Here is a 20,876-nt window from a genome sequence, read left to right as displayed (position 1 = left end):
AAAATAATAGATCAATTCAGCTCTAGCTTTAACATCATGCGGGATACCTGTATTTGCTCCAGTAGCAAATTGTTTGAAGTATTTAATATTCCATACTCAGTAATGTTTGTAATATGGAACAGCAGAAACTTCACTTAACTGTGGCACAGAAAGACATTCACTTGTACTTGGACCAAGGGCATTGGTAGCAAATCGTTCAAAATTTGAAGACTGAGACATACCACTCCCTTTGTCTGCATCATTTTGTAAGCACGAATGACACCACAAGCCAGAACCTGGGCAGAATCAAAGAAAACTAAAGACCTGGGGGGTGCAGGTGAAAAATTTTGGTGCCCAAGTTATTTTCTCTTCCATTTTACCAGTAAGAGAAAGGGGTACAGCCAGAAATAGGTGTGTAATGTGCATCAGCTTCTGGCTTTGCAGCTGGTGCTGTCATGAGAGGTCTGGCTTCTGTGACAACAGGACATTCTTTGACTATAGCCTGTTAGGGAGGGATGGGATCCATCTGTCTAGAAAAGGCAAGGGGCTCTTTGGCAGCAGGCTGGCCAGCTTGGTGAAGTGGGCTTTAAACTGAAGGACTTGGAGGGAGTGGTCCAATGTGGCAATGTTCATGCCATCACACCCAACTGGGGAATAAGCCAGCCCAACCAGAGCAGCAGTAGATGTTCCTTAGCTGCCTCCCAAGGTGAGTATCAGAAGGCCAGCCATCTCGAGGATGCGCATGACTACAGTGGATCCTCTTGCACCGCTTCTGGGAAACCTGCACGCTCAATTACCTCTCTGAAATGCCCATACACCAACACATGCAGCGTGGGGAATAAACAGGAAAGATTATAGAGATGTGTGTGTGGTCACAGGGCCATGATCTCATTGCAATTACAGAGACATGGTGGGATAGCTCATGACTGGAATGGACAGCTACGTAAATTTTGGGAAAGACAGGCCAGCAAGGAGAGGTGGTGGAGTTGCTTTTTATGTGAGGGAGAAACTGGAACATATTGAGCTCTCCCTTGGGGTGGATGCAGAATGAGTTGACAGATTATGGATGAAGATTAAGGGGCAAGCCAACACAGGGACACTGTTGCGGGTGTTTGCTATAGACCACCTGATCAGGAAGAGGAAGTCAATGAGGCTTTCTACAGACAGTTGGAGGTAGCCTCATGATCACAGGCCCTGGTTCTCACGGGGGACTTCGATCTCCCTGCTGTCTGCTGGAAAGACAACACAGTTAGGCTCATGCTGTCCAGGAGGACCTGCAGAATATTGATGATAACTTTGATACAGGTGTTGGAGGAGCCAATGAGGCGAGATGTGCTCTTAGACCTTGGCTTCACAAAAAAAGAATGGCTGGTTGGGGAATGCGAAGGCTGGGGTCAGCCTTGGCTACAGTGACCATGATATGGTGGAGTTCAGGATCCTCCATGGAGGAAACAGGACAACAAGTAGGATTGCAACCCCGGACTTCAGGAGAGCTAACTTTGGCCCCTTCAAGGAGGAACGTGGAAAAATCCCACAGGTTAGGGTTCTAGAAGGTAGGAAGTTCAAGAGAGCTGGCTAATATTCAAGCATCACCTCCTCCAGGCTCAAGATAGGTGCATCCCCATGAGTAAGGAATCAAGTAAAGGGGGTAGGAAGCCTGCATGGATGAGTAAGGAGCTTCTGGCAAACCTCAAATGGAAGAAGGAAGTTTAATGGGATGTGGAAAAAGGGACAGGCCACTTGAGAGGAATATAGGGATGTGGTCAGAACATGCAGGGACGGGACAAGGAAGGCTAAGGTCCATTTGGAATTAAATGTGGAAACGGAGGTCAAGAGCAACAAGAAAGGCTTCTTCAAGTACATCAGTAGCAAAAGGAAGACTAGGGAAAATGTGGTCCCACTGCTGAATGAGGGTGGTGCCCTGGTGACGAAGAACACAGAGAAGGGGAGATACTAAATGCCTTCTTTGCATCAGTCTTCATTGCCACGGTTGGCCCTCAGGTATCCCAGACCCCGGAGGCAAGAGAGGAGGTCTGGAGAAAGGAAGACTTTCCCCTGGTTGAGAAGGATCATGTTAGAGATCACTTAAGCAAACCTGACACCCACAAATCCATAGGCCCCAATGGGATGCATCCCTGAATGCTGAGGGAGCTGGCAGATGTTATTGCTAAGCCACTCTCCATCATCTTTCACAGGTCACGGAAAACAGAAGGGGTGCCTGAAGACTGGAGGAAAGCCAACGTCATGTCATTCCAGTCTTCAAAAAGGGCAAGGAGAAGGACCCAGGAAACTACAAGCTGGTCAGCCTCACTTCCATCCCTGGAAAGGTGATGGAACAGCTCACCCTGGAGGTCACCTTGAACAGTGTGGAAAAAAAGCAAATCGTTAGGAACAGTCAACATGGACTCATGAAGAGGCAATCATGCCTGACCAATTTGATAGCCTTCCATGATGGAATGGCTGGCTGGGTAGACAAGGGGAGAGCAGTAGATGTTGTCTACCTTGACCTCAGCAAGGCTTTTGACACTGTCTCCCACAACATCCTCAAACGTAAACTCGGGCAGTGTGGGTCAGATGAGCGGACAGTGAAGTGGATGGGGAACTGGCTGAAGAGCAGAGCTCATAGAATTGTGATCAGTGGCGCAGAGCCTGGCTGGGGGCCTGTAGCTCATGGTGTTCCCCAGGGGTCAGTGCTGGGTCCAGTCTTGTTCAACTTATCCATCAGTAACCTGGATGAAGGGACAGAGCACACACACCCTCAGCAAGTTTCTGGCGATACAAAACTGGGAAGAACGGCTGGTACACCTGAAGGCTGTGCTGCCATTCAGCGAGAGCTGGGCAGACTAGAAAATTGGGTGGGGAAGAAACTAACGAAGTTCAATAAAGGCAAACATAAGGCCCTGCACCTGGGGAGGAATAACCCCACGCAACAGTACAGGCTGCTGCTGACCTGCTGAAAGGGCAGCTCTGTGGAGAAGGACCTCGGAGTTCTGGTGGACAATGAGTTGCCCATGGCTAGCGGTGTGCCCTGGTGGCCAAGAAGGCCAGTGGGACCCTGGGGTGCATTAGGAGCGTGGCCAGCAGGGCGAGGGAGGTGATCCTCCCCCTCTGCTCTGCCCTGGTGAGGCGCATCTGGAGCGCTGTGTCCAGTTCTGGGCTCCCCAGTTTGAGAGAGGGAACTGCTTGGGAAGGTCCAGCAGAGGGCTAAGGAGATGAGGAGGGAACTGGAGCATCTCTCTTACAAGGAAAGGCCCAGAGAGAGCTAGGCCTGTTTAGCCTGGAGAAGAGAAGGCTGAGAGGGATCTTATCAATGCATACACATCTCTTAAGGGCGAGTGTCAGGAGGACGGGGCCAGGCTCTTCTCAGTGGTGCCCAGTGACAGGGCAAGGGGCAACAGGCACAAACTGCAGCACACGAAGTTCCTTCTGAACATGAGGAAGAACTTCTTTACCTTGAGGGTGACAGAACCCAGGCACAGGCTGCCCAGAGAGGCTGTGGAGTCTCCTCTGGAGATGTTCAAAACCCACCTGGACATGACTGTGCAACCTGCCGTAGGTGACCCTGCCTTAGCAGGGGGTTGGACTAGATGATCACCACAGCCCCCTTCCAACCCTGGCCATGCTGTGATATTTTACATTAGGACTGTATTGCACATCACAAATACAATATACATAGTCCAAATATGAGCCAGTATTGCCACACTTTATATCAGGAATTCAGACCCAGAAACTGGGAAATTCTTCAGCAGATGCTTAACACACTCTGCAGTGGACTACTGTGTCAACCTACGTGACAGCTTAAGTATCTGAGTAACTCTAGGCCTCGTTATTTTTTATATCAGAGTTATTTTTATTCTTATTACAGAAACTAACTCCTATGCAATAATTGTAGTATCTCAAAGAGCAGTGGAAGTGCTTTACAGTTGGAGTCATTGTTGGTCAACTATGCAAGACATAGCTGGACAGAGCTTTCTGTCAGCAGTTAATCCCCATCGACACTTGCTGGGCACGTATGAGTCTGCAGGCCACTGGCATCAAGAAATGGGACTCCCTGAGATTCAGTTTTCAAAAAGCAATCACAGGGAATTTAGCAGTCATTATTTACAGTGACAACAGCCACACTATGTGTCCAGTAGAGTCATGAACTGAATTTGCTACTTCACTGAATTTCCAGTATCTTTTGTTTGACGTTACAACAATTTCATGGCCTAAAGACTAGTTTATCCTTCATGCTCCCAAGGCACAGCAGTACCCCCTTACTTCTGTCAGAGCACAAACAGGGCAAAGTAGTGGGAAACTTTTTTCCTCACTTACCAGACACCTAAATCTCCTCTGTGCAGCCCAGTCAACTTCTTGTTTGGAATGACAAAGATCATACAACACATGTAGCATATTTCCGACACTTACTCATTTTTGTCCTACTGGCTTTGTCTTTCCATATCTGAAGTGCAGGTTGAATTCCATCATCCCATGAACTGACACTAATTGCATCTGACTTTAACAGTATGCTTTAATCTCTGCTGCATCTTCCTTTTCTTCTTCTCAGATAGCCCCACTCCTGAACCTGTACATTTAAACAGCCACCTGCCAACATCTGCAAAGGGTCTAAATATCATAAATAAAATTCCTTCATTTAAAAGTTAAATTCTCTCAGTAATAAGACGTACACCAGATCAATTATCAGATGGTTGATTACATATATCTGACTAGAGGTTCCTCAAGAAAATAGTTGGGTTTTTTTCTTGTAATGCTTGCCAACCAACTTCATTATGACTTAGAAATCTGCAAAATGGGCCCTGAGCTGTATGACAAAGCAAAACAAATTGAGTTCAAGATGCTATCAACCTGAAAAAAAAAAGTTATTAATACAAGAACAGGCCTCCCTGTGTCAACTGGAACAGACTCTTGGCACCTCTTCCTCAAATACACTGGGTAAAGCATAAGACAACTTACACCTGAAAAAAAATAAACCAGGGATCCATTCGTGGAAGACTGTGACTCTCTTCTGCACGACACGCTTCATTTTGTCAGTATGACTGATGACAGAAATGCCTTCCGTTCTTGTTTGGTGAACAAGCTGGCAATGCATCTTCAACCAACAGTGTTTGAGGGTGGCTGCTTTTTTTTCAGCATTGGAAAGAAGACATTTCCTCTAATGAGTTTTCCTTGGCTGTTCAGTATTTATTACAGGTACTTAAGCAGAGCTTTTATTACTTAATGTTCCATTTCTTTCCAAAAGGATAACACCAATGCTTGTGTAATGCTGCCCTATAGTCTCATAAAATTGATAGCAGCTCCAAACTTTTCCTGGGCATAATCCTACCAGCGTGCCAGTCCCATGATAGCATATATTATGGCAATGCTAAATAGGCTTCACTGGGAAGTCTGTCACCTCTACCATCTGCAGCATGAATCTACATAAAAGAGCTGAAAACACGAAGAGTTTTTTATCCTGCTGTTTTCTCCCGTCTCTCTGTCCTAACATACACATGCATACCTCCCTGCATGGCAGAATGGCTGGGGGACCCAACGCCTCCCCCTAAGATGTGAGGCTGGGTAGCAAGTCCTGGGCATTACATCCACTTTACATAATGTTTACCCCCACAGAGGCTGAAAGTTTTGTATAGATCTGGGGTCACCGCTGTGGTGAACTGCATGGAAATTATTCCCTCTACCCACAAAGGGAGTCAACAGCAGGATTACAACAGTGCACAGGTCAAGTGCTGGCCCTTTCCTACAGGGTGGATTTTGGTATTGCTGCCCCTTGCTTTCAGGAGCGAGCCAGTTTTCTTCTCAGAGGGAGGAAGCATCTTGAGATACCTTCCAAGCTTTGATCAGAAACTTATCAGGGAATGAAGATCATTAGCGCTGGTCAGGAAGCTGAGAAATCACCACATTGTGCATGGAGCAGGAGTAAAGATGCCAAATGTAGCCATTTTAATAAAAATGACAGCAAATTGCTCTTATTTCTATGTTCCAGGCACGGAATTGCCTGTCTCTGGTACTAGAAGGCTGGAGAAATAGGTTACACCTCCACAGCATTTAGAGAGCATTTAGATAACAAAATCTGCAAGGAAAGCTATAATGGCTCCTACCCCCTTGCAGCCCCAGGTCACCGCACCGTACACTTGCTGGCGAACTGGGGAGAAATGAGGACAACTGGGTTCTCCTGATCTTACCAGGAAGATTTTCATTTTTGCAAATGGAAAATCTGTGCTGGCATCTAAGGGAGCGAGGCAAAAGGCTCCACCTTTAACCCATCTCAAGCCTGTCATTAATGCTGCCAGAAATGGCACTGACAGTTGACTTACACTGCATCGCCAGCACTAAGGGCTGCTGCTGGGTAAGTGGCAGTGCTCTGCCCAAGCTGCCGGCCCTCCTTCCTCCTGTTAAAGGTGAACATGCATGAAATATCCAGCTGGCAGCACTTCCACCTTCATAGGTTGCCATGGTCTGACCACAAGCCAGTCATGTTAAGGGGCATGGGAAGGATACAGAAGATTTTGATTTATTAAATCATTTACAGCCCTCTTTTCTTTCCATGTCCCATGACACAAGCAATGTGGAAGTACTGTTAACCATGGGCACCTAGAGACTGCGCCTTGAAGAAGCTACAGTTCTGCCCTCCCCAGACTCCTGTACCAGCTCGGGTATCAGCCAAGTCTCCTTTCTTAATCCCTTTCTGCAACATAACAATTGCCATCACTGGGATGTTTATTTCCAAAGAAGTCATCAACTAAGTGCCAAACTCACTCACTCTCAGTGGAAGATTTTCATTTCACCTTCCTCCCTCTGCACATATATATTTATTCCCCCAATACCAACACAGATGCACTCGCATATAGATACCAGTAATGGGACTCAACTCTTCCCTGTTTATTAAAGCCTCTTTCTTGAGCGGGATTAATCTTGGCAGCTGTCTGACAGGAGAGACTGTGTGGGAGGAAAAAGGTTTTATCTAAAACTTGAAAGAAAGCAAAATAATCTTTGAGAGAACCAACTGTGTTTCAACTCTTGCTCCTTCAGTGAGAGACTATTTACTAACAGAAAATTCTCAACAACAGCAACACTACGGAAGCATTGCTCTGAAAGGTAACATAATGACCATGTATTTTTTCTTTCCTTTCACTTACGTGGCAACTTTTCAAAACATTTATTAATAATACAACTGAGTCTCTCCATAGGAGGCTAGAATCTAAGTTGGTTTTGAAAGTCAAAGCGAAGCAAATCCCCTGGTTTTCTTTTAGCAATGGTGGAACAGAAAAGGTCTCCACTTCCCACGCCGCCTCTACCGTACTTTCTGAGACAGGAAGCCTAACAAACAAGGCAGTGTGAAATATTGCTGTATTTCTAAGTTACTCTTCCAGAGCAATCACACTGATGAAACATACCACTGTTTCTCATAATGAAAGTTTGCTCTTACAGAAGCTGTATTTCCCCTGGCTCGTACAGCTGTCTCCCTTGAAAAAGGTCACCTTGCTCCAAGGTTGCATCCTGACCTGCACTGGGAAGGCAGAGTGCTTTGATGTCAATGTGGACACTCTGCTTCTAGTCTCACCAATCTACCCCTGTGCTTCTCCACGTCCTCCTCAGCTCACGGGCTGGCTCTGTGCCCAAATCACTCAACTATTTTTCCAGCTCTGGGCTCTTGTTCCAGCCTGTCCCACTTATTCTCTCTTCACCTTCACGCTGATGTCTGGTTCTATCCTACACTGGCCCCTCATTGGCTTTATGTCACTCGGGGCCCTTGCCCCTTGCTGTCACCCTGCTGCTTCCTCCTCCCAGCTGCCTGTGCCCAGGGGCCATGGCAAGGAGTGCCTCCCTGCCTGCAACTCCAGGGCTAAGCACAGCAGCTACTTAAGTCAAGTTCCCCAAGGCAAACCAAGCCTAATGGCTGACCTTTCGGTCTGAGAAATTTCAGCTGAAGCAATTAACAGATAAACGCAGACAAAAATGCAATTTTGCACGGCAAATGCTGGATTTCTAGCTGCTATGCCTTATCTCATTAAAAATTCCAGCTTTAACATGTAAAAATGTTAGAGACTTCTCATCCTGCCCCCCACTCCAAATCTATTTGGCACCAAAGGCACACATGGTAAAACAACAATATACAAGCACACCTGGAAATCATGGGAAGTTGCAACTGATGCAAAACAGTTGTTTCTGAGCAAACCTCTCCTGGAAGGTTCTCTGTACCTCAGAGAATTTGATTTAAATAACTAAACAGTCTCCATTTGAAGCAGTTCACTGTGGCATCTGCCATTCTGACGCAAGGATCCCTGAGAGGATGTCAGTACAGACTGCAAAAGCCACAGTGCTTCATCTGCCTGCACTTTTCTTGAACAGTTCAATAGCACGACACACTATTTGCCACTATTACATCTGCCTTCACCTGCTGCCAGTGCTGCTTCAGGCTTCAGCAACGCTGATGTATTAATGCCAAACTGATCATATTTGAGGCTGCTCTCCAGAGCGCAGGTTCAGTTCTTACTGGATTCTCTAGGAAGGCACCTTAACGCTCCATTCCCACCCCTTTGACAGCAATGACGTTTATCACACAACTGCTCTGTATGTTTAGCATATCTCAAAATTATTTTGGTAAAAACAGAATAAATTTTACACAACAAAGCTTTTTCAAGCATTTTAAAAGACATGCAGAGCATGAAAATGATGCAGTAACCTGTTCACATACTGCTCTGCCATCTATCTCCCCAGACTCTTGAAAAACTGACATGGTTCCTCAAGGGACTTACTTGATTAAAGAACATTAATTAATTGAGTGAACATCTGTGCTGTTTTGCAACTAATAATTAAAATTAGCTAGGAATTGTAATCTCCTTAAAAGTGAAAAGTATACAGAAAAACTGCAGCCCACCTTCTCACAACACTTGGGTAGGGATAAGCAACTACAGCAGTCACCATAATGGTTCCCAAGAGATCTGTACAGCCCTGCGGTGGAAGTTTGCTTCCTGGCTAGCCTGACAACAGGAACATTTTATTCTTGGCTTCATGCATTAACATATTAACCATGACAGTGCTGACATTTGTTGCTAAGTAAAATTGAATGTAAATGGTCTAGAAAGTTGCCATTAAATTTAGAAATTATTTTTGGAGTTTGAAATTAAGTACTGTCAACACAACTCATGTTTCCACTTATCTGCAAATATGACAGGAATTTTAATGACTTCTCCAAACTCCAGATATAAAACAAAGAAGGGAAATAAAAGTAATTATTTTAATTATTACAAAACTGTATTACAAAAAGCAACTGACCTATACGGTATCATAAGAGCTCAAGGACTATCCAACAGGACAGAGTAAGTAGGAGGGCTAGACAAGAAAAATGTCATGTTACATGTGGAAATGAGATGTTGCTTCCATCCCCCTTCCAGCCACCAGCATAACCACTAGGTCAGGATACAACCAGGATCATCCTTTTCCTCACATGGGTGATACTCTTGGTTATTTAAACATGGGGCTTTATTCCCTCAGATCAAAGGAAGGAGCTGAGGAGAGCTGAGCTATTGGTATGCAGCACCAGGAAGAAGTGGAGATTAACAGCAAAAATGGGATTTCATTGCATGTGACAGAAGCCAACTAAGAGTTTAGAGACCACAAATATCAGATGACTGTGAAACAGAGCGTCTTTGAGCAAGAAGGTAGATTCATTTAAGCTGTTCTTAATAGCACTGCAGACACTTGGTTTAGAGGTAGTCAATGCAAAAGCCAGTCTGGAATTATACGGGAGTGCTCAGCCATGCAATATGAGACTGCAATGAGAATTGGTGGATTCTTACAAGTATCACAGATATTTGTAAAATTGTCAGAGGATTATTTCCAGTATAGTCACCTGCACAGTGACTGTACTCAGTCACTGGTTTGCAACATACTTAGCTGTATGCTTTTTCAGAAATGGCTTTTAACAACAGCAGGTGGTTCAGGGAAATGAAAGACACCTCTCAGGACATTTCCTTAGCATCCACTAATTGTGGATGGTTTCTCAATGGTTTAGTTTCCAATCCCTGCTCGGTAAAGAAAACAAGGGAAGTCTGAGAATTTCTGTGCAAGGCAGGTTGAATGCGTCTCTTCCTTATAGCCCCTCACCTGTATCTGGTGGAAGCTTTAGAGAAGGGGGCCAGGAAGAGGTACCTCAGAGCACTGGAAGACCAGCAGCAGCCTCAAGGAACCTGCCAGCACTCAGCATCCCAAGATGAAGTGATGGGGCAGGCAGCACCTGGAACCTGTGTAGTTCACTCACATGGCTACCAGCTGCAGGAGTGCCCAGCCATGTGGATCCCAGTTTGACCTGGGCCCAGAACCACTTGAATTTTCTGTAGGAAAATTAAGCTGGGAATTCATCAGACCTTGCTTGCTCTGGTGTCACAACAACAGTGACAATCTTATTTAACCTATTTTTCTTTTCTTCCTACTCAGTTTTTCATTTTCATAGGTGTTCCAATACCATATAATATCTGGCAACAGAATTCTGTCTGGAATAAAATTGTTCCCCCCTCTTTTTTGCTCACAGTGTAGAGAGTTTAAATCCTACTGAAGGATTAAAAAATAATCTATTTGCTGTCATGATATCATTCCTCAGGCTTATCTACTTTCTTTGGGCAGTAAATACATTTTTTGTGCTACCTGGCCCCATTCCAGCCCAGTATTACACTGGTGTAAAAACTCTGAAGAACAGAAAAAAGAATGTGCTAGTGCCAGATTGTAGCCCTCTGCAAAAGGGGCCTTAACCTTTCGTCTGAGGGGTTTATGCTTCTGAAAACAGAGCATGCCATTTGTAGGTTGCAAGCAAAAGCCTCTGAAAGAAATACTGAAGTTTGACAACATACACTCTCTTAGCGTCTGGTGTGTAAGCTACTCCCCAAGAAAAAGTCCCCAGTGTGACTGAAGAGAAAATGTCATCGTTCACACCAAAAGATATTCTGGGGTGGATAACCCACAGACTAGCAGGATGCATGGTGTGGGGTGGGGCAGGGTGACTGTAAGATATACCCTAGATCACCCCTCCCCAGAGCACAGAGTGCACCAAGATGCCCTGGAGACTGTGGCATCACTGAGTCTTACTGGAGACAGTATACACCTCAGAGAATGTAAGTATTTGTAGTAGTGAAATAAAGATAAAAGCTGGGGCCGTCTGGGAGGTGTGCGCATACGGCAGTTACAAAGCTTGGAACAAGCATGGGGAAAAATGCATACTCATAACCACAGATTTGATCATCACCTGGTCTCATGAACAATAGTCTGTGTCACAAAGATGACATGACAGGTGCACGTAATGAGTCACTTACCCTGGAATCCTTTTCCAGGTGAAGCTTGTGTTGAAGACTGCGTCTTCTCCTGGCCTTGGCAACGCCATTGTGATAAAAGAAGTATCCAGTATCTAAAAAAGGGAGCTGAGGAAGAGAGAAAAAAACATCATGAAGATATTGGCTACTAATAAGGATGACATGGAAAACTTTTACCTGTGAAGAGACTCAGGAATCTAGAGTAAGACTTACAAAGAGTTACACCAGAGGACCCAAATCACTCTTGAGAATGTCACTCTATGTTACTTTTGAAAAGTGTGCCCACAACACTGAAGTTATTTGCTACAGGTTTACAACGCGTAACTTCACTTGTACACACTTCGTACTACCACCTGATGTTTAAAGTCAACAGTGCCAGTTTCTGAAGGGCTTCACAAATCACATCAAGATTATTTCCTGAAAAATCTACAATAAAAGAACAGAATGAACCACAAATTATTTGAAACTACCACAAACCATCCTTCAGCCATAAGGCGTTACACAAGTGCTTTTCTGAGCCATTACAATGCACCCGAGCTGATGCTGTAAGTGGTAAGGCAGAAGCAGAGTGACTTCCACTCAGAAAAATATGATATATGGAATTTCTTCTGAACACCAGCAAACAGAACGTACAAAGAACTTTAAGGAAACAGACAGCTCACAGTGTCCAGCTGGGAACAGTCTTGTATAACTTTACTGTCCAAGACATTCAGGCAGCAAGCAAACAACTCCTGAGGGCTTTCCAGCCCCACCTGAGGCAGGTGCCAGGGAAGGAAGATGTATGTCTGATATTAAATGCACCTGTCTCCACAGGACTGGCAGAGAGTGACTGGAAGGCTAGCAGACATTTAGCTTTGGGAAGGCTAAAAGACATGGTATTAGGAAAATAGCATCTCACTTCTAGCAGTCAATTATAAAGCTCCATTTGCAGCTCAAATTGTACAGCTTTTTCCTCATTCCAATTAATAGGAAGATTCCAGTTGAACATTTAAATCTAAGCAAGTAACTGTCTATTTTTAAGCTATGCTTGTCTTTGTAAAAGTTAAAAAAATTTCTTGTTGGGAAGTCATATGTTAACGCTGTGAACATTTTGACTTCAAAGGTTAGACTACCCTGTATGTAAAATAACTACTTAAAAGAGATACTCCAGAACAGCCATGACAGCCCTGTTCCTCTCTATTTTATTATCCATACTTCATAACATAAACCTCTTAGCAGGAGTTCAAAGTTCTTTACTGAAAAACTGTGACTGACATCTAGATTACTCATTGTGAAAACCAGGGCTGGATAAGGGTAGCAGGATCTCGCTGCCATAAAACAGTTTCCATGCCTGTATACAGGTATGCATAGTTCACAAATACAATTTTCATTCTATTAAATTACCTTCTGTTTCATTAAATCTATCAGTACATCTGGTGTGGTTCTGCAAACATGTTTTAGCATACATGTGGAGCGATATAGGAATGGAAATTTCACAGTGAATTCTGGAAGTTTAAAATCTGGTAACTTTCCAAAGATGAGTATGTGAGTTTTGTGGGTTTCTTTTTCTACAAATTCTTTTTTTATGTTAATTGAAACATTTAATACCAATGAAATAAAAGCATTTCGTTTTCACTTTTAAAATTGCACCGTGTATGACACATAATATATAAATGCAAAGTAACTTAAAAAAAAAAACCACCACAAAGCATTCTGTTCTGATAGAAAGACCTCTTTTTAAGTGTATATAAAAGGTTAAGGAGATTTTGTCAAAATCATTATGGTTCCTTGGAGCTGATTTGCAGGGCTGACTGGAGAGCTCTTCTGGGCAAATAATCAGATTTTTTTGCATGAGCTCCACATGCATGTGAAGAACAGAACAACTGAGGCAGAAGGAAAAATGAGGCTATGAAAGCTCAGGGCAGTGGCCACAGAAGTCTCCTATACTTCCTATCTACCCCTCAGAGCCACAGATCTTAAGGCTCAAATTCTGTCTGGGTTTACATAACTTTTTAAAAGGAAATTTATGTTTAAAATGCCTGTATCTGACATCTTTACCAACTGGGAATCACGTTATTTCCATAATCCAGAGAGTTTGGCAATAGGTCTGACTGTCCAGGAAAAAGCCCTTCCCCACGTCAGATACATTACTCTATGCCTCAAAAATATGCAGGGGAAAAAAGCCCAAATAGCCAGATCAGTTACAGCCTGAAATCCACTCACTGTACTAACCATTGCCATCCATCGCAAACTGTGGTCCAATTACCCCTCTAATTCCCTCAGTGAAATCAGGCTATTTTCCTTCTATCTCAGTATCAACCATTCAAATCAATTCCGGTCAAACGTTGATCTTGATGTTCTTCCATTAAGGAAGATTCTCAGCAATTTTGAAGATATCGGCAACATACAGCTCGTATTCACGGTTCATTTTCTGTGCAGGGTTAGTTTCCAGTGCCACTTAGAATGAGGCAACATATGATACAGTAAACGTTTAAAGCCAGCGTATTCAAGGCTGACCATAAACAAAAGTAATTACAGTTAGTACAACAGTGATCACACTTATGGACTAAATTAATAAATTTGAGACTATTCCACTCTTTCCACAGATAATCCCAGTAATCTTTCAGGAACTCAGATATTTTACAATTCACATGGTTTTCACACTTGCTTAATGAAACTGGGGGCGGGGGGGGAGGGGGGGGGACACGACGACAGACAGGAAGGCAGCTAAGTGAGGCAGTACGTGAAATATTAAATGATCAAACATCATGGATTGTGAATAATTAATAGCAGAAACCAAGCAATTTGCTGGAATAATCTAAATTCCACAGTAAATCCTTAACACTAATGAATGTACACACAGGAGAAGTGAGATGCCAGCAAAAGGCCTAAAACATCACACACTTTGACGAGCATTTTGCCTTGAGATCTGACGACAAGCAACCTCTGAAGTGCCCCTGCTACTGAGCCAGTAACTCCTCTGCGGCAACCGAATGGCAGGACGCAGGTAGTTCCCAGCGGGGTTTACGGTCCCGCAATTAGCTCCTCCAGGAGGCCTGCTCTGATGGGAGCTAAAGCAAAATAGCGAATAGCAAAATGAACAGTGCATGTAATGAAGCGAGATGAAAACAGAAGGGCTGCTGTACGTAAAAAAACCAAAAACTCCAAAGGGTCAGCAGCGGTAACTACTGGGTATTATTCTCATTGTAAAGCTGGCACTGTACTTGAGTGAAATTCCTGTTTCAGCAGCAGCAGGCTCTGCATGTAGCATGGAAAAGTGATGCACTCAGCCTGGTGGCTCAGGTTCTTTCTGTAAGACAGAAAGAAAGCTTCCTGCCCTCAGAGAAAAATTAGCAATTATGTACGATAACTAATTACTGGAAAGCACCTGAATATTCAAGTGAGGATTATTTAGGGTTAGAAAAGGGTCTACTACTGCCTTGATACATAAATATGGTCCAATATGAAGTACAACTGAAAATCTCAGGAATTACAGACACTTTGTTACTTGCAATATTTGTATAAAATTACTGGTCAAAAATACACACAAAATCAGAATCACAACCACCACAGCAAGTAGAGCAAAATCTTATACATCCACCCGTCTCCTCCTTTTCTTTAGATTTGCAGGTTCCTTGTGGTTATTAACAATACTATCTAAAGATGAAAATCTTAAGTTTAACTTCCTTCCTGAAAAGGGTATGGACCAGAAAATAACTTTTAAAAATTCAGTGTTCAACTAAATGCAGGAAAGAAAGCCTCTTTAAATGGAAGACGCTTATCTAGAACGCAAAATGGCTTGGAGGTACCGTTTGGTATAGAAGGAAGCAGGGAATGCTTCATATCATGCACAGTTTTAGCACCGATACCTCTGACTCTGAAGTATCTTGGTTGTTCTTAGACTGCTGCTCCACCAGAGAAGTCCAAGTGTAATTAATATTGAAATAAAAATAAGTAAGTGAAATTCATGGTTCCCAGCCTTTCTGCACTCTCCTCCTTACATCTGACAATCTTTTCCCAGAAAAAAAAAAAAAAAAAAAAAGAATAGAGAGCAATAAGTTTACTCTGTGCTGTCCTTGATGCCACTCCGCAGGAAGAATGGCTGTAAATAACCAGCTACAATTCTCCCCTGCAAGGCATTGCTTCTGGGCAGTCATTCCCTGGTGCTGAAAGGGAGAGGGGGGGGGGAAAGAGACACAGTCCACTGCTCAGCCTCCAACCACTGATCTGCTCCAAGAAAGAAAAATCAGGTGTAAGGTAGCCTGTTCATCACCAGCACCTGACCTAGGATGGGGCTGCACACACAGCTCCCTTGGAGCTGAGGGCTCCCATTCCATTTTGCCTACTTGACAGAGAAAATCAAACTGCCTTTCTTTGTGGTCTTGCCTTGGGCAATACACATGGTGGCAGTAGATGTAGTTTTGCCTGTCATAAAGCAAAGAACATCGGTATCAGCTGCAAAATGGTACAGGGGTTTAAAGAAAAGAAGCCACAGAAAGACTCAATGCAGACGCTGTTCTGCATTCTAAAACAGCAACACTGGGGCCACCTTGAGCAGAGGTAACGCTGAAAACAACTGGAACAGCATCAGTGTCATCTGACCAGAAGACCCTAGCAATAGCAAAGTTATCACAAAGCAGCAATAAATGCTAACAAAAGAAACAAAAACCAACCAAACAAAAAACACAGTTAAAAAAAAAAAAGTTGAATAAAACTGCCAGTGGCATCAGGTATTTACCTGGCTCTCAGTGAGAGGTCCAGCATTCACAGCCTGTCAACTAGTTTTAAGAGCGGACAAATGCAACACAAAAATAAAGAGGAATCTTGGTTCCCAGGCTTACCTTTAACATTAGATTTTACTGACTCACCTCAGGGTTCTCTCTACATACCTCTAACAAGCAAATTATGGCGCCCACAAAAAGCTTAAGAACAGATTGGATTGCCCCCTCCTATTTTAACAGGACTGATGCCCAGTCTCGCCACACTGTCTTTCATGCTACATCACATAATGCAGCATTCCTACAGTACATCGCTAGCTTTTGTGCATCATTTCCAACGACTTCTCCCTGACACTGTAATGTTCTAAAACTGGCAATGGAGGCTATGGTCCATAACAACTTTCTTTTGAGCAAAATAATTTAGAAATACAAGTAGAGGATGATTTATAACAAGTTACCCCAGGGTTGCCTCCTTTGATCATCACCAAAATCAGCATAAACAGATCCACCAGTGAACAAGGTTCATAGAAAGCTCTCATCCAGCCAGGCTGACAAAGACCCTCCTCAAGGCTCTTTGCCTGCCTTAGCATGAATATGTGGCCAGGCACGCAAGGGTTCAAACAAACACTGGTGCTAAAGAAACCCTTTGTCTGCTCTGAGGAAAAAAAACAATATCTATTCCCCAAAAGAAAAAAAAATAAATAAAAAGATACTTTTTTTACAAAGTGTAACAAAAAGCATCTCTCCCCCACTGAGCCCAAGTACAGCTCCTGCCTTTAAAAGGGGCCATAAATCTACACAGGTGAGCTCTTTCATCCCATTACCACTCAGTAATTACACCAACGGAAAATATGACCCAAACCTGGGATAAGTAAATGTATTTGGAGCCTTCCCGGGCCCCACAGGCCTCCCTCCTTCAGCTGCCATTACTGCTGAAGCACAACAAAGTGCCTCCCAGCAGAAATTAGAAACCTTTTAGAAACCTTTTCATCCCAGTTTCACCAAATGCATCGAGGATGCTTATAAATATTCAATATGAATTTTTAAACTCTTTCTCTCATTTTCCCTCACCCCAATTAGCATTAGAAATCATTTTACTTTTAAATACACAGATGGGAGCCAAGTCTGAAGTCAAAGGCATGCACTCGCTATAGCAAAGAGAGCCATGTAAGAGGAGAGCCAGCTAGAAACACAAGCAGCCCCCGGCATCAAAATAACATAGAACAAAGCACGAACAGGAAAGGATTAAGTCAAACATTAGCAGAGAAATGTGAAATAGCACAGAGGAGTAAAGCTGTGCCAGAGCTTACCCAACTTGAAATCCAGTCCACCACGTCCACGCAGCCCCAGGCAAGGATTTCACACTTTCATTAGTGTGCTATAATTACTCTGAAGGCTCAGCATAAGGATCTCAGGTGAAGCTAGAGATCTGCACAAGCTCCAAACGACCCTGAAAGACTGACACAGCCAGGTCCAGGTCTGAGCGTTATAACAGTCTTCCTGGCTCATTACTCGTTGCACCTGTGTCTTATTCAGCTGCGTCCACTAAAGCCTAATCTGCTTGTCTTGGCAAATCTGGCAGGTGGGTCTGTGAGCCATAGCTTTAACACTCCCAAAATATAAATCTCATATTAAAACATCATCAGAAGACAATCCTTGTGAAATTAACTTATTAACACACAGTACAACGTTTCTCCTACAAAATAATTCAGAAAAGCCTCACTTACGCAAGTACACGTTTTCAGCTGTGTTTCATATACACATCCAACCACCTCCTAACGGAAACAGGTGATCGTAATAAGAAAGGATTGTGACTACTTGGTTGAGAGATCCAGAAGTCAATGGAAATATTGCCATACACATGGTAACAGGGCTACCTGTTATTGTTATTTAGGATATTGGTTATCCTGTAAGAACACGGCAACCTTGCTTAAAAAGTTCTATGAAGTCTTTCTCAAGGCAGCAGAAGCAGTTTCAAATGGTTTCTGAAAGGTTCCCTCACCCCCACAGTGTAATGTCTTTTCCTCTAGAAACAGTGTGAAGTCAAATGTGATATCCAAAGACTTTGAAGAATATAAGCCTTTGGATTTTATTTTATCCTAAAGGATAAAACAAAGCCTTTTATCTAGTCCCTCTTGCATGTAGCAACCATGAGACTGAACAGTCTTCCCAACAGCTGGACATGAGGAGTTTAGTAAATACAGGGAAGCAAATGGAAGAAATGGAACCAGTCGTTGACTGCTTTATGCTTACATGTCCAGCCTATCCATGTAGAATTCATCTGAGCTCCCCATACAATTCATGGCAAAAAAAAAAAGAAAAGGCACTTTCAGACCATGATTCATCTGACCTGTTTCAGGTGGCCATTTTAAAACGAGTAGAGCTGAGCCCCAGGAGCACCTCTTTCAGCCCAGGGACTATAAGAGCAGCACAGCTGTCTATGTTCAGGTAGATCAATTCTGATGTTACACATTTAGCTCTCATTTTCTCATCAGTTTTGTTCTTACATTATCTAACACAGTGCTTCCAAGCACTTACAAAACACTGTTCCATTGGTTTGGTTTCAAGTCTGCAATATTTGGAATTTGATTTGCAATTGGATGAATCATCCACGTTTAACGTTTTACTGTATTTATATCGCTGTTAAGTTTGTCACTGAAGAGCTTCATCCTGCAAGCACGTAACAGTCATATAAGTCATCAGTGCCAAGACTGTGGATTTGCTGATAGCTTTATCAGTGAATTGGAGAAGCCATCTGAGGCTTTTAAAAGAGTTATTCTAGTTTACGTGAATGGATCCGTGCAGTTTAGAGAGTTTTATCTGTTACTTCCCAGTAACCATAAAACCCATTATTGATTCTGCCACGTGCACTGTTGTATCTACTTTTCAGATTTGGAGGAGAATGTTCTTGCTTATACACTAGCACTCGCACTGGACTGTCTGGATTAATCCAGGTCATCATTACCTGGAGCAGGGGATTGTTACTGTTTGGCTGACAGCCTGAAGTGAAGGCTTAGCAACCATTATGTCCTCTTACATAGATGTTGAGGATCCTGCAAGAACAGCACCTCAGGCAAGCCCTGGGCATCAGGAAGAATCCTGGAGCTCAGCACCCTGAAGTCACTGTGAGCATCTAACAGTTGTGTTGTCATTTTTAGCAGCAACAAATGGCCACTGGCAAAATGAGACAGCCCCTTCCAATCGTTCAGCTACACAGCTCCGTAACAACCACAAACACAACAGATAAACATACACATCATTTGGAAAAATAAAGTAAATATGATTCCATCAGAAGCTGAATCAATTAAATTTTCTTAAAACACATATCAGTAGCACAAAATGAAAACCTTCCACAATTTGGGAGAATTCTATTTATCCTGTCAAAAGAAAAAAACCACAAACACCAAAACCACCAAACAAACCAACTTCCCCCCCCCCCCCCCCCCAAAAAAAAAAAAAAAACCCAACCAAAAAAACCAACCAGAAAAAGACCCCAGACATTCTTTAGGAACACTTGCCCCTAGGCTTAACTCTCTTAACTTGCTCATTTTAGTAGTGACTTCAAGGAATTGCTCCTCAACTGTGCAGTGTAAATGACATTACAGCCAGAAAGCCGGTCAGTACTTGACCCAGTTAGTAAACTGTCATTCATTTTACCTGTGACAGTCAATGCTTTAAGAATTCAGGGGGAAAAAAATGGATGGTACCGCAAAAGTGGCTTTGCCAGTTCTACAGTTTGTTACCACAGGCAAACAAAACTGCTGTTAAGTGCCTGTTTGGAGCACTGGGGCTCCTCCGGGTACCCTGCCACTCTTTCAAGGCTCTTCTGTGTTTTCAAAGTGTCTCCCAAGGTGATAATATTCTGTGAAAGTTTTCACACATCAAATAACCTTCTTGCCAAGATCATTCTATCCAGGACTGTTTCATTTGCTTTTTCCCCTTTCCGCTGTTGCTTTAAGACAGAGCCAGGACTAAAACTCACAAAATGTAAGTTTCAGCATCTTCAGAGATGCTTGGTAACGCCAGCACCTTCTAATACTACAAAAATCTCAGGCAATTACAGCTGTAATATTCTTGTTTCAATTGCCTTACATGTAAAATGGCACAGTCTAGTAAGCATTTGTTTAGTTATTTTATTTATTGATAGGATTCATGTAATTAATGTTTGCACAGCACTCTAGACTATGCTATAAAACTATGACTATAAAATGTCAAGTGCCATTGCAAACATATTAATGCATATATCTCTACATATATATGTATGCAATCAGGTACCTCTTTAGCAACAAATATTTAGTAAATATTTTAACATGTTTAAATAACACATGATGGAAATGTCTTCTTTGTATCAGTAAATTTGCCTTAGGGAAAACACATGTTATAAGAAATAGCTTGATTTAGTTAGTCCACAAATTTAAGTGACCATGGTATATTTCTAACCCAGCTGGATCAATACTGCTGACACCAACTAGCACTGCCAACAAAGGTCACTTTGCTTCACTCCCGATCTACACCCCACCTCTCCTTTTAAGCAGGTAACCAAACAGCTTGACTACTATTGTCACACAGGAACCTGGTGTCACATCAGCTTTAAAAACTCTGAGATAAAAGCCATGAGATAGAAATTTGCTGTTCTTAAAACATCATTAAGATGCAGTGTGCTGCAGCCACAAATTGCTAGTACTTGTATCTCAAGGAAGGAGAAGGGGCAAAACATGGCTACACACTGACATGCTGAACTTCAGCAGAAATTCAACAGAGCATTTCAGCATTATTTTTAAATCTATGTCCACACAGCAACGCATGTAGGGCAAACATGTGCAGCTGCTCGGCTAACGTAGTGCCTAAAAGCAAAGTCATGAACTCAGGCTCTAATGAAGTGGTGCTATAAAAGCAGCTC

At 43.0% G+C, this 20,876-nt stretch overlaps 1 protein-coding gene across 1 annotated transcript in view; it reads right to left on the bottom strand.

Moving 5' to 3' along the window:
* Nucleotides 1-20,876, bottom strand: part of PCSK2 (proprotein convertase subtilisin/kexin type 2) — a 109,179-nt gene that overhangs the window by 76,714 nt on the left and 11,589 nt on the right. The window contains exon 2 of the mRNA XM_055816508.1: nt 11,283-11,387. Within this exon, the coding sequence (XP_055672483.1) occupies nt 11,283-11,387 (105 nt within the window). The remainder of the gene's footprint in view (nt 1-11,282; nt 11,388-20,876) is intronic.

The sequence above is a fragment of the Falco peregrinus genome, chromosome 11 (genome assembly GCF_023634155.1).
Source record: "Falco peregrinus isolate bFalPer1 chromosome 11, bFalPer1.pri, whole genome shotgun sequence".
Lineage (NCBI taxonomy): Eukaryota > Metazoa > Chordata > Aves > Falconiformes > Falconidae > Falco > Falco peregrinus.
This window is presented reverse-complemented; position numbering and strand designations above follow the sequence as displayed.